The sequence below is a fragment of the Rhinatrema bivittatum genome, chromosome 7 (genome assembly GCF_901001135.1).
Source record: "Rhinatrema bivittatum chromosome 7, aRhiBiv1.1, whole genome shotgun sequence".
Taxonomy (NCBI): Eukaryota; Metazoa; Chordata; class Amphibia; order Gymnophiona; family Rhinatrematidae; genus Rhinatrema; species Rhinatrema bivittatum.
The window spans coordinates 14,906,530-14,920,866 of NC_042621.1; the positions used below are offsets into that span (position 1 = coordinate 14,906,530).

The window sequence follows — 14,337 nt, forward strand, 5'->3', positions numbered from 1 at the left end:
CTCCTTGTGATGTCATTGAGGAGTTTCCTCTTCAGCCCTACAAAAGGGCTGAGCCTTCAGTTCCTCTCGCAAGGAGTTTGTCATGGAGTTGGACCTCTCCTGGATCTTCAGTTCCAGCTCTTCATTCCAAGAGTCCTCCGTGATCCCTCTTCACTTCTTCAAGACACTCTGTTCTTAGATGGTCCTCCTTGTCTGTCCATGTTTCTTGAACCTCCGTCGTTATCTTCATTCCATGTTCTGGTCTCTCGTTGGATCCCGTCCTCTTGTCTTCAGATGTCCTGATGTCTCCGTGTCTCCGGATGTCCTGATTTCCCCTTGTCTTTGGATGTCCAGACTGTTATGTTTATGGGAGAATGTGAACCCTGGGCTGAGATGAGAGGTGTCTCTGCCCACAAGGAGGAGCCCTGTAAGCCTCACCGTCAGCAGGTGCAGACTCAGTGGCATGAAACACAGCTATAAATAGAGAATTTATTATAAATGGAGAAAACAATAATGTCCACAGAATAGCAGATGTAGTACAATACTGAGCAATGGGGAATGCCCAGAGAGAGACCACAGGTGAGAAGATCCGGTAGTGGCCCGCGGAGCGGGTTACACAGGGAATCCCCTCTGACGAGTGTAGGCACCTCAGTAACACAGATCCTCGGGACATCAGGACTGTCATTATGATAGATGTTATGGTAGATGTTGAAGCACTGGTAGAGATGCCGGAACCCGGAAATGGCTCCTGAAGTTTGTGTGCAGATATTCTGTAGTGCAGGAAAGCTGAATGACTTCTATCGAAGGAAGGCGGTAGTGGCCCGGGGTACGGGGTACACCGCATAGAATCCTTAGCACAGTTTGTATAGTAGAAGTTAGTAGAGGTACTCACAGAAGATGGTTCCTGGAGAGAGAGAGAGAGAGAGACCTGATAAGCAGGTCTATAGTAATCAGGCAGGAAGGCCCTCTGAGGAGCAGATAGCCGGGAACGCAGGGGAGCCCCCGAGGAGCGGGTACTCAGAGCGCCCAGATACCAAGACTAAATCAGGAATGGAAGTTCTTGAAGAGGAGAACTCAGCAAGACGGAACTCCTTGCTAACTCAAGGAAGGCAAGGGCTGGTTGGATTAAATATGCAAGAGGGTTGATGTCATCGGGAGGGGACTCCCTCGAGGTTCCCGCCATGACGTCTTCAAGAGAGGCCCTTGCGCGCACGCGCCTAGGTGATTCTGGGTCCAAGATGGCGGTCGGCAGTGCCCACACTGTCCTGAGAATGCCAGAGAGGTCGGCGGGAATTGGCAGAGACCGCCATTCTTCCCAGACTTGATGGAGTGGGGAAAAAAAAAAAAAAAAGAGGTGAGAATGAGAGGTTGCAGCCATCTGCGACTGACAGGCGTAACACAGACGTTCCAGTCTCCTGATGTCTTCGTCCGTCATGTTCCAGTCATCCCTGTGGTCCAGATGCCATAGATGTCTCGACGCCTAGATGTCCTGATGTCACGAGGTACCGGTGTCCATTCATATCTGATGTCCTACATTCCAACCCTGATGTTCCAAGTCTCGTTTCTGATGTCCTTTGTCAGGTTCTGATCCTGAAATACCGTCAGTCCTTAAGTTACGGGTTCAGCTCGCTCGCCTGCTCCAGACTTCGTCTTTAGCTGACCTTCCTGGAAGTAAATCCGGTTCTATCCAGTGTCTGAGTTTGGTGGCTGGAGTCCTCTTCCGGCAGGATCTGTCTTCGAGCACTGTCCGGATTCCTCCTAGTTCCTAAGCCTCTGTCTTTGTCTGAGTATCCTGAGTCCTTATCCTCATCTGAGTCTTCCCCAGTTCCAAATCCTCATCGGAGTATCCGGAATCCTTGCCTGACTCTCTAGAATCCACTTCTGATCTCCACCTATGCCTGAGCGTCTTGCGTCTCAGTTCCAAGCCACCTCACATCCTTGTCTTGTCTGAGTCTTCAAGTGTCCTTGTCTTGTCTGAGTCACAACCTCCACGTGTCCTCATTTCATGTGAGCCTCCAAGCTTCCTCACCTTCTTCAAGCCGTCAGCCTAGTCTAAGGCCGAGGTCTCATCTTGTTCCAAGTTCCAGTACCATCGCCTGTCCTCGACCTCTGTCCGTTCTGTCGCATCTGCCGCTCCCCAGTTGCAGGTCTGAAAGAGCTATCGAGTGGCCGGAGGGCTACCCCAGAGACCAGCATTGCGTTGTTGGGTCTCTACCGGTGCATGCAGGTTCGGCAGAGGTTATGGCTCGGTGGCCAACCTGCTCCTCCCATGTTTGGACACGTCTTGCCTGCCGCGGTGCTTCCACGGAGCTCCTCTCTGCAGTGCATCGTGGTCCAAGGGCACACATCTGCCTGGAATCGAGAGCGCTCCTTCCCACAGATTCCAACACAATAATCCAACAGGCAGATTGATAGAAACTTTGAAGTGGAACTTTCATGCTTTTACCTCTAAATAGATTTGTCTACTTCCTCTCCTATACTGTGCAGGAAGTTTGAATAAAACAATTCTGTACCCACCTTACCTTCCCCTTCCCTCACTCAAAGAAAGAAGTCTACTGCTTAAGGTTGCTGACATAATTGTCCATTTGTGTATATACACACACACACACACACACACACACACACAGACATACACCTCTAGATAGATAGATGTGTATTTCACAAATCCATAAGCCTCAGGTACACCCCACACAAGCCCTCCACATACATCCAACGTATACACAGCCCCCACACATATCCACATAAAACCCCTCACCCATAGACACCTTCCACCTTCCCTCACATCCACATTCACTACGTACAAGCACACAGTCAAACCCCCCAGACACATCCCAAACTCCCACCCATCAAAAAAAACATATAACCCACATATCCCCCCCCCCTCCCCGCCCAACTCACCCTCTGCCCCTCCACTACCCTCCTTTGTTAACCCAGTTGACCCCTGTTTCCCTCTATGCCGCCCTTTAATTCCTCCTAACCCCCGAACTTATTTCATATTTAAGTGAATACATTTAAGTGAATGTCTCTCAATACCTCCTTAGCTCTACAATTTGATTGTAACTGTACATATTATCAACTGAATATAGTTGCCTCTATTGTGTTCTTCACTTCTATCAGTTCAGCCTTTGCCCATCCCCTTAGCCCCTCCCTCTCCCACCCTTCCTGTATCCTCCCTCCCCACTCTCCTCCCCTGTATTATTGCTCTATTGTTTTTATTTGTTTTACTGTTTTATTGTTATATTGTAACTCTCCTCCTTTGGGTTTTTTGTAAACCGGCATGATGTGTTTCACGAATGTCGGTAAATAAAAGTAAATAAATAAATAAATAAATAAATAAATAAATATCCATCTCCCTAAATACGCCCCCCACACACCCACATTAAACATAGCTTTATAACTCCCCTTTCGCCATTGCCAAACCCATCCATCCATGCACACACACACACACACACAGACATCCCCCCACTCAATTCCACCTATACCCCACATACACCCTCTACATTCCCCCACAACCCCCTCACAGCCGTATGCGTTCACCACACGTGCACAAACCCCATCTACAAATCTGCGTTACAAAGCATTTCCAAAGCTGTGCCTCTGCATGTGTTCCCTGCTTGTTTAATAGCATGAGATAGCGGTTTGCTTTTTTTTTTTTTTTTTTTTTAAGTGCAAAACACTATAGCTCAGTAAAGGAATAATGAGAAGCATTCATAGCCAGCAGCATTTTCTCATACGTACCTGTCTCTGGTCGGGCCTCTCCAGGGCAGCGTTTGCGCCATAGGCATTGCAGGATTCCACGAGGTAGTCCGAGCTGATTCCCAGGACTGAGCTGGATTCCCCGCACGACCCATCTGCCACTACAATGATCTTTGGCCACTCTGAGGCAGCGATCTTCCTTACAAAATCATCTGTAAACTGAGGACGGAAAGGGGACTGAATTGTCATTGGTGGTTTTATTTGAAATAACATTCTCGCTGCCTAACTCATAGCACAGAGTGGTGACGGTACAAAAATTGAATGCTGCCTTACATTTTTACACTGTCATTTTCCCCAGATATGCTTCACTGACACGAGCTCATTCTAGTGCTGGACTGGGAAGAAAGTCTTTGTACGCCGTTAGGTAAGCAAAGGAATATCATATCATCAAAGAATGCACTGCACAAAAGACAGCAATTCAGTAAACAACGGCCAGAAGATATCTAAAGAGGTTTGGAAAAACAGAGTCCAAGAAGAAGCCAGATGCAGTCTACATCCAGTAGGAAAGAAAAGGTGGCAGCCATGGACATCTCTCATGCCACGTACGACTTCATGATACAATCAAAGCAAACATGGGTGGATGACAACGCTCAGAAAAAGCAACATTAATTTTCTATTCTCCAACTTCCTTGGTTTCAGTACTTTTTGTTATCATATTGTATGAATTGTATTGGGAGAAAAATGCTAATGAAGAGAACTGAGGAAAAACAAGAAGTTCCACATATAAATAACCCGGCCTACTGATGACACTGGGGCAGGAGTGAGTGGGCTTCACTCCTGCCCTTAAGAATTTCTTCCAAGGACAGTGGGAATGGGTAAGTGGGAGCTGTGAAGTGAGGGTGCCAGGGCTGGCAGATTTTAACGGGGGATGGCTAGGCCCTGGGAGGCTCAGCCGGGTAGGCCCCGGCCCTGGGCTCATTTTAATTTTACTGGTCGGAGTGGGGATCCGAGGGACTCAGGAAACAGGCAGGCTCAGGCCCCAGGTACAATTCTGACAAGACACAGTGTGCTTGGAAGGCCCCTTTTATTATTTTTGTTTTATAACTTTTTTTTTTTTTCAGTTCGGTAAATGAACTGAAAGAAGCATTAAACAAAATGGCAACTATGAAAGAAACCTTCAAAATGAAAATAAAATATATCAAAACAAAAATTTGGGGACTGCACATACTTACCATGCCCTCTGCTATACCCTCCTCCGTTCTTGAAGCCAAAACTTTCAAAGTATTCCACACAGTTTCACCCCAGTTCTAAGCAGGTGCGTGCATCCAAGGGCGTATTTATAGTATATTATTTTGGTTAGTTAATTGGTTCCTCTGCTGGCCTTTCACTCATTTCTGCTATCACGTGTAAAAAACCAGCACTTTATCTTATCTGCCAATCTGTGTGCAGGTGTAAAACCTGACATTTAAATCACTAAGCTCATCTCGCCTGATAGTGTGGGTGACTGTGAACAAGGCATCAGGTTTCAAATGGCTGGATTACCTTTTTTTTTTTCTTTCCAAAGGGCATGTACATGTCGTCTTTATTTATAATTACTAAACTTTCACGTAACCCAGCCCCTGGCTGTTTGCCTCGAATGCATGAGCTGAAGTTTCTGTGACCTTATGATCAAGCCCTACTCCCCCACTGTTTTCTGGAGGTTAGAATTGAGTCAAGCAATAGAGGAGCTGATGTACTAAAATCCTGCGTAAAAAAATGCATTAAAAATGGACACGCTTTTTCAGCAGGAGCATTAGCCATTAGGTTTAAGAACATAAGAACATAAGAAAATACCATACTGGGTCAGACCAAGGGTCCATCAAGCCCAGCATCCTGTTTCCAACAGTGGCCAATCCAGGCCATAAGAACCTGGCAAGTACCCAAAAACTAAGTCTATTCCATGTAACCATTGCTAATGGCAGTGGCTATTCTCTAAGTGAACTTAATAGCAGGTAATGGACTTCTCCTCCAAGAACTTATCCAATCCTTTTTTAAACACAGCTATACTAACTGCACGAACCACATTCTCTGGCAACAAATTCCAGAGTTTAATTGTGCGTTAAGTAAAAAAGAACTTTCTCCGATTAGTTTTAAATGTGCCCCATGCTAACTTCATGGAGTGTCCCCTAGTCTTTCTACTATCCGAAAGAGTAAATAACCGATTCACATCTACCCGTTCTAGACCTCTCATGATTTTAAACACCTCTATCATATCCCCTCTCAGTCGTCTCTTCTACAAGCTGAAAAGTCCTAACCTCTTTAGTCTTTCCTCATAGGGGAGTTGTTCCATTCCCCTTATTTTGGTAGCCCTTCTCTGTACCTTCTCCATCGCAATTATATCTTTTTTGAGATGCGGCGACCAGAATTGTACACAGTATTCAAGGTGCGGTCTCACCATGGAGCGATACAGAGGCATTATGACATTTTCCGTTTTATTCATCATTCCTTTTCTAATAATTCCCAACATTCTGTTTGCTTTTTTGACTGCCGCAGCACACTGAACCGACTATTTCAATGTGTTATCCACTATGACACCTAGATCTCTTTCTTGGGTTGTAGCACCTAATATGGAACCCAACATCGTGTAATTATAGCATGGGTTATTTTTCCCTATATGCATCACCTTGCACTTATCCACATTAAATTTCATCTGCCATTTGGATGCCCAATTTTCCAGTCTCACAAGGTCTTCCTGCAATTTATCACAATCTGCTTGTGATTTAACTACTCTGAACAATTTTGTGTCATCTGCAAATTTGATTATCTCACTCGTCGTATGTCTTTCCAGATCATTTATAAATATATTGAACAGTAAGGGTCCCAATACAGATCCCTGAGGCACTCCACTGTCCACTCCCTTCCACTGAGAAAATTGCCCATTTAATCCTACTCTCTGTTTCCTGTCTTTTAGCCAGTTTGCAATCCACGAAAGGACTTCGCCACCTATCCCATGACTTTTTACTTTTCCTAGAAGCCTCTCATGAGGAACTTTGTCAAACGCCTTCTGAAAATCCAAGTATACTATATCTACCGGTTCACCTTTATCCACATGTTTATTAACTCCTTCAAAAAAGTGAAGCAGATTTGTGAGGCAAGACTTGCCCTGGGTAAAGCCATGCTGACTTTGTTCCATTAAACCATGTCTTTCTATATGTTCTGTGATTTTGATGTTTAGAACACTTTCCACTATTTTTCCTGGCACTGAAGTCAGGCTAACCGGTCTGTAGTTTCCCGGATCGCCCCTGGAGCCCTTTTTAAATATTGGGGTTACATTTGCTATCCTCCAGTCTTCAGGTACAATGGATGATTTTAATGATAAGTTACAAATTTTTACTAATAGGTCTGAAATTTCATTTTTAGTTCCTTCAGAACTCTGGGGTGTATACCATCCGGTCCAGGTGATTTACTACTCTTCAGTTTGTCAATCAGGCCTACCACATCTTCTAGGTTCACCGTGATTTGATTCAGTCCATCTGAATCATTACCCATGAAAACCTTCTCCATTACGGGTACCTCCCCAACATCCTCTTCAGTAAACACCGAAGCAAAGAAATCATTTAATCTTTCCGCGATGGCCTTATCTTCTCTAAGTGCCCCTTTAACCCCTCGATCATCTAACGGTCCAACTGACTCCCTCACAGGCTTTCTGCTTCGGATATATTTAAAAAAGTTTTTACTGTGAGTTTTTGCCTCTACAGCCAACTTCTTTTCAAATTCTCTCTTAGCCTGTCTTATCAATGTCTTACATTTAACTTGCCAATGTTTATGCTTTATCCTATTTTCTTCTGTTGGATCCTTCTTCCAATTTTTGAATGAAGATCTTTTGGCTAAAATAGCTTCTTTCACCTCCCCTTTTAACCATGCCGGTAATCGTTTTGCCTTCTTTCCACCTTTATTAATGTGTGGAATACATCTGGACTGTGCTTCTAGAATGGTATTTTTTAACAATGATCACGCCTCTTGGACATTTTTTACTTTTGTAGCTGCTCCTTTCAGTTTTTTTCTAACAATTTTTCTCATTTTATCAAAGTTTCCCTTTTGAAAGTTTAGCACGAGAGCCTTGGATTTGCACACTGTTCCTTTTCCAGTCATTAAATCAAATTTGATCATATTATGATCACTATTGCCAAGCGGCCCCACCACCGTTACCTCTCTCACCAAGTCCTGTGCTCCACTTAGATCTAAAATTGCTCCCTCTCTCGTCGGTTCCTGAACCAATTGCTCCATAAAGCTATCATTTATTCCATCCAGGAACGTTATCTCTCTAGCATGACCCGATGATACATTTACCCAGTCTATATTGGGGTAATTGAAGTCTCCCATTATTACCGCACTACCAATTTGGTTAGCTTCCCTAATTTCTCTTAGCATTTCACTGTCCATCTCACCATCTTGACCAGGTGGACGGTAGTATACCCCTAACACTGTAGTCTTCCCTGATACACAAGGGATTTCTACCCATAAAGATTCAATTTTGTATTTAGTCTCATGCAGGATGTTTATCCTGTTGGACTCTATGCCATCCCGGACATAAAGCGCCACACCTCCTCCCGACTGCTCCTCTCTGTCATTGCGATATAATTTGTACCCCGGGTATAGCACTGTCCCATTGGTTATCCTCTTTCCACCATGTCTCTGAGATGCCAATTAAGTCTATGTCATCATTTACTGCTATACATTCTAATTCTCCCATCTTACTTCTTAGACTTCTGGCATTAGCATACAAACATTTCAAAGTTTGTTTTTTGTTAGTATTTTCATTCTGCTTTTTAATTGATAGGGATAAGTTAGAATTTTTTAGCTCAGGTGAGTTTTTAGTTACAGGCACTTGGACTACTTTTCTAATTATTGGAACCTCACTGTTGGGATGCCCTAATTCTAATGCATCATTAGTATCCTTTAAAGATACATCTCTCCGATGTAGTTTACTACAGATAAAGTAAACTATTGACATGCATAGTGCTCAAATTAGTTACATAGGGGCCCTCCCCCCAATGAAATAAGCAAAAAAAGACTTCTCACTTGATTCAATGAAACAATGAGATCCCCTCCCACCCGCCCGAAAAGAAAATGAAGCACCTGACAGCCCTGCCCCAATCCCTCCTCTCATCTGCCCAATTTTAAAGATAACAAATTCCCATCCTGATCGCCCTCCCTCCTGCCCATAAAGAAGCCCCCAACCCAACAATATGCGTACTTTGACCTACATAAACAAAAAAAGAGGTGCCGACAGGTTGGAGGGAGTCAAATAACACGCAGAGATTGCATTTTCCAGTCTCCGTGCATGCTTTATGGTACGTATATTGCATCCGTGTACGCCAACCCTCATTAGCACAGGGAAACAGCATGAGGCATATATCCCTTTTTTTAACTTTATTTATAGCAAAGTTTTTTGGTATACGACAAGAGGGCTCACCGTCTGTACCAGAGCAGGTAACATTACATATTTTCAATCAACAACAAGCAACAGCAATCAACCACATCAAGCCACCAAGTGATAATAATACATCTTATACTGACTGAATTATGAAAGCTTAGCAACACTAATATGCTGAGTTTAATCCAGCCCTTAATCAGTTTTGTGACATCCCCAGATTTGGTTCAAATTCTGCTGTCACTCCTTGTGACCTTGGGCAAGTCACTTTACCCTCCGTTGCATCAGGCACAAAACTAAGGGGCCTATTTACTAAAGGAAAAAATACTTAGGAAACAGGGCCCTATGACTATAAGCCCTTGGGGATAGGGAAATACCTATAGTATCGTAATGTAATCTGCTTTGGAGTGTCAAAAACCAGAATAAAAATCAAATAAAGGGAAAATCTATACATTCTATTTAAAGTCTGTTTGCTTTTTTGACTGCTGCAGCACACTGAGCCGACAATTGTAAAGTATTATCCACTATGATGCCTAGATCTTTTTCCTGGGTGGTAGCTCCTAATATGGAACCCAACATCATGTAACTACAGCAAGGGTTATTTTTCCCTATATGCAACACCTTGCACTTGTCCACATTAAATTTAATCTGCCATTTGGATGCCCAATCTTCCAGTCTTGCAAGGTCCTCCTGTAATGTATCACAGTCTGCTTGTGATTTAACTACTCTGAATAATTTTGTATCATCCGCAAATTTGATAACCTCACTCGTCATATTCCATTCCAGATCATTTATATATATATATATATATATATTGAAAAGCACCAGTCCAAGTACAGGTCCCTGAGGCACTCCACTGTTTACCCTTTTCCACTGAGAAAATTGACCATTTAATCCTACTCTCTGTTTCCTGTCTTTTAACCAGTTTGTAATCCACAAAAGGACATTGCCTCCTATCCCATGACTTTTTAGTTTTCTTAGAAGCCTCTCATGAGGGACTTTGTCAAACGCCTTCTGAAAATCCAAATACACTACATCTAGCTGTTCACCTTTATCCACATGTTTATTAACCCCTTCAAAAAAAAAAAATGAAGCAGAAGGAGGTGAGCAGTAGTGGTTGCAGCTGTCTGCGACAGACGGGCGTAACAGTGATGAGGAGCAGCGCCAGTGATGGTATGAAGAAGGTTAGGAAGAGCCAGTAGCTGCTGCAACTTTCCTGGACAAGCCATGTCCCAAAGAGTGTGCTTACTGCTCCATGCTCCTTCTATGCTCACCAGTGCTCATGTTATTGACTCTATGGACCAGACGTACCAAAGGGTTTTCTCCATTTTATATCTGGGAAAAATGCTTTGTTCATCAGGTCTGTATGAGGCAGATTTACTGTAATAACATGTGCAAAGCGTACTTAAGTCATTTTGACCTATCTGCTTATTGTACTGCCTGCATATGTTTAGCATCACTCTTCAATGTTAAATGACTCTTCAAACTATTAAAGTATTGCTTGCGGTATAATATAGAGATAATTCCTCGTTAAGAACAACATTTGAAACCACATATATGATATTAAACCATACTTTAAATGGGCCTACTTTAATTAATTTACTCTTTCACCTGGAAGCTTCATAGCTGCTAACTATTCCAAGAAAAGCCGGTGTCTCTTGTTGAGAACTCATTGAACCTCCAGTTCCCAAGGGCCACATTTAGTTTTCAGGATATCCCTAATAAATATGCTTCAAACAGATTTGCATACAAGTACAAGATGTTGCATTTAGGGAAATATAACCCTTGCTGTAGTTACACAATGTTAGGTTCCATATTAGGAGCCAGCACCCAAGAAAGAGATCTAGGCATCATAGTGGATAATACATTGAAATTGTCGGCTCAGATGTGCTGCAGCAGTCAAAAAAGCAAAAAGAATATTAGGAATTATTAGGAAGGGAATGGTGAATAAAATGGAAAATGTCATAAGCCTCTGTATCGCTCCATGGTGAGACCATACCTTGAATACTGTGTACAATTCTGGGTGCCGCATCTCAAAAAAGATATAGTTGATGGTTGTGCATACAAATGGTGCCGCAGACCAAGACCAGCACCTTTTTCTATGGAAGCAATGAATAACAGCACTGGACTCTGTCTGCTAGCCCCAATTCTAAGCACACCAGTGGCAGGGTAGGAGTGACGGGGAAGAAAACAAAAAATATGGTGAGAGGATTCGGGAGGGTGGAAAGGACCAGAGGAGAAGCCTACAATGGTTTTTTTTGTTGTTGTTTTTCCTTCTGTTTTGTTTTTAAATTTAGGCATTTTTTTTTCTTTAGTAAAAATTGCAATAAATTAAACAAACAATGTACAAACAAATTGAAAAAAAAAAACCAGAAATGAAAGAAATGTCTGTTCACACCCCCTATAAAAGAAGTTGTAGTGCATGGAACTTTCCAGATCATCTGGATCCCTTCTTCAGATATAAGTTTGGAAAGAGAAGATAGAGATCATGTGATGATAGTTTTGGGCATTTAAGAACGTCTTAAGAGCTAACAAGGCATAAATAGCAATCTCATCGTAGTGAGGGCCAGAGGCAGAGGGGGAATCCCTCCGGGTGCAGAAGGGGTGTGGTGCCTTTCTCCAAACACGTGCCATGCTGAAAAGGCTGCCTCTACCTCTGTCCTGGTGGCGCTTTCTCCCACTGCCACTCAGTTTGAGTGGCAGTGGGAGATGGGGCACTGCCACTCAGTTTGAGTGGCAGTGCCCCATCCTACTCGCCCCCTTAAAGGTGCAGTGGAGGGCCAGGCAATTCTATTTTATAGTGTTCAGAATTTATCTGACCTGTCCCTGAACCTTTAAGGGGCTGGGTGTGACGAGTTTTGGATTTTATGCAATGGAGTGTCTGCGTATTTGTGTGGTGTGTGTGCCCCTAATTATTATCTTTACTTTATAAAAATAAATCTCCCCCACCCCGAGAATCCACCACTTTTTTATTCTGAATTCCTAGAACCAGATTTGCATTGCAGCTAGAAAAAAAGGGCAAAAAAATAATTACCAAAAGTCTGCAAGTCAGTTTGCTTTCACAGGTCTGAAAGAATGTACTATTTGCCTACAAATTTCATTCCCATCATCTTCTAAAAGGTGAAAAAATCACACGGAAAAAACAGATGCCAAAAAAATTCTTGTGCCAGAAACTCCCTACTGTAACTTATCCCGGTCTTAAACAACACTTCTAGACACAGGACCCAATGCTACTATTTTGCACAAGTGTTTGCTTCCATGATTTATTCTGTGAATTATTTTTTGTCCACCATAAAGTTGGAGGGAATGAAAAATCCATGTTCACAAAAAAATATGCCATTTCCAAATCAGGCATGCAGGCAAGCTTTTAAAATGTGTTTTTTTGCCCTATTTATACATGAAGCATAGCTGGCCTATAATTTCATATGTGTCAGAATAATGCAGAACAGATCTCTGATAATAATGACCACAGAAGAACCTTAATTTAATCCCACACATCTTTGTAAGTGTGACAAAGTGGAGAAATATTCAATTACATCAAGCCTGCATTTTGCCATAGAAATGAAAGAATAAGCCAGAAAAAAATGTCCTGCCCTATTTTGTTGCTTCTAAATCCCACAAAAACTCCTCCCAAAATCAATACAAATTTTGATAGATAACAGTTGTACCTCACATGTAAAGAGAAGACGATTAGGAAAATAATTAACCTAAATATTAGCAATGTGCATTTGTTTCCAATGAAGGCCAAAAATGTGACAAATAAGGCCATTTTGGGTTTGTTCCCAAGGAAATCAACTGAAAATAGCCTCCTACAAAAATACCTGAATATTTGTGAATATTTTCATATTTGTGGCACTAAAAAAAAGGAAAACGGGCCTCCCTGGGCCAAAAATCTGGCTCAGTGCTGGAGGCCATCCTGAGTCGGTCTGGCATTGAGGCCCACCTGGTGCTGGGGCCTGCCTGAGTCATTCTGGGATTGAGGCCTACCTGGTGTTGGGGTCTGCCCTGGAATTTTTTGGGATTGAGACCTACCTGGTGCTGGGGTCTGCCCTGAGTCGGTCTGGGATTGAGGCCTACTTGGTGCTGGGGTCTGCCCTGAGTCATTTTGGGATTGAGACCTACCTGGTGCTGGGGCCTGTCTGAGTCGGTTTGGATTGCTCTTTCTCCCTTTCACTCTTAAACCTGGCCCCCACTTACCCCTTTCCTGATCCTCCATATCAGGCAGAAACAATGCCCAGTTGATCCGACGTCCACAATACTTTGAAAATGGAGCCATCCACCTGGAGAACAGCGGCAATGTGACATCACTTTGGTAACTTCCTCCACTGCGGCCAGTGCCGTTTTGTTATATGGTCAGATTTTTGGCCCAGGAAAGTCTTGCCAAGGCCTCTAGATTTATAGATATTTAAAATGAAGGGGGTCGCTGTTCCAAATTGACTTTTAATCATATACATTTATCCAGTTAAAAATTCTACCTCCCTCCCCTCCTCCACCCTCCCCCACCCGGCTAAAATCTGCCTGGACATAATCACTATGTGCACAGATTTACTTGGACAAAAGAGTGGCCAGGTCTACGTGTGACCAGATAAGAGATTTCAAATTTGACCGGTGAGCATGACCTTTGATGCATGATCTTTGATGCTAACTTTGTCCAAGTGCAGCTGCATGCATGGCTGCCTTAAACCTAACCACACAAGTTTATACTATTAGATATAACTTGATGTTTATTTTCAACTTTAGCTGCATAGTTTATTTATTTTATTTATTTAAAAACTTTTCTATACCGTCGCTAAGTTATATACCATCGCAACGGTTTACAAATAGGCACATAGACTAAGGTAAGTAAATGTAGGATATCTTACATTCTAACAGGTGCCAATAAAGTTCGGTTACAATTTCATAAATAAAATCATTATTTGAGTAATGTTGGTCAAGTCCAGGTATATTACTTCTTAAAAGTAGGATTGATTAAATTCATTCTCATCTGCATTACCTTGTACTTTCATTCTCTACCTTCCACACTCTTTAGTGAAGGCTTTTTTAAAGAGCCATGTTTTTAAATTTTTCTTAAAAGTTTTGAGATTATTCTGTAATCTGAGTTCGGGGGGTATCATGTTCCATAGTATGGGCCCAGCCAATGATAAAGCCCTTTCTCTCACTTGGGTTAATTTTGCTGACTTTACTGAAGGGATTGTTAGTAGTGCTTTGTTTGCTGAGCGGAGGTTTCTTTGTGGAATGTGTACTCGTAA

At 42.7% G+C, this 14,337-nt stretch overlaps 1 protein-coding gene across 2 annotated transcripts in view; it reads right to left on the reverse strand.

Moving 5' to 3' along the window:
* Nucleotides 1-14,337, reverse strand: part of LOC115095013 — a 121,941-nt gene that overhangs the window by 61,414 nt on the left and 46,190 nt on the right. For both annotated transcript variants that reach the window (XM_029608167.1, XM_029608166.1), the window contains exon 2: nt 3,718-3,894. In XM_029608167.1, the coding sequence (XP_029464027.1) occupies nt 3,718-3,894 (177 nt within the window). The remainder of the gene's footprint in view (nt 1-3,717; nt 3,895-14,337) is intronic.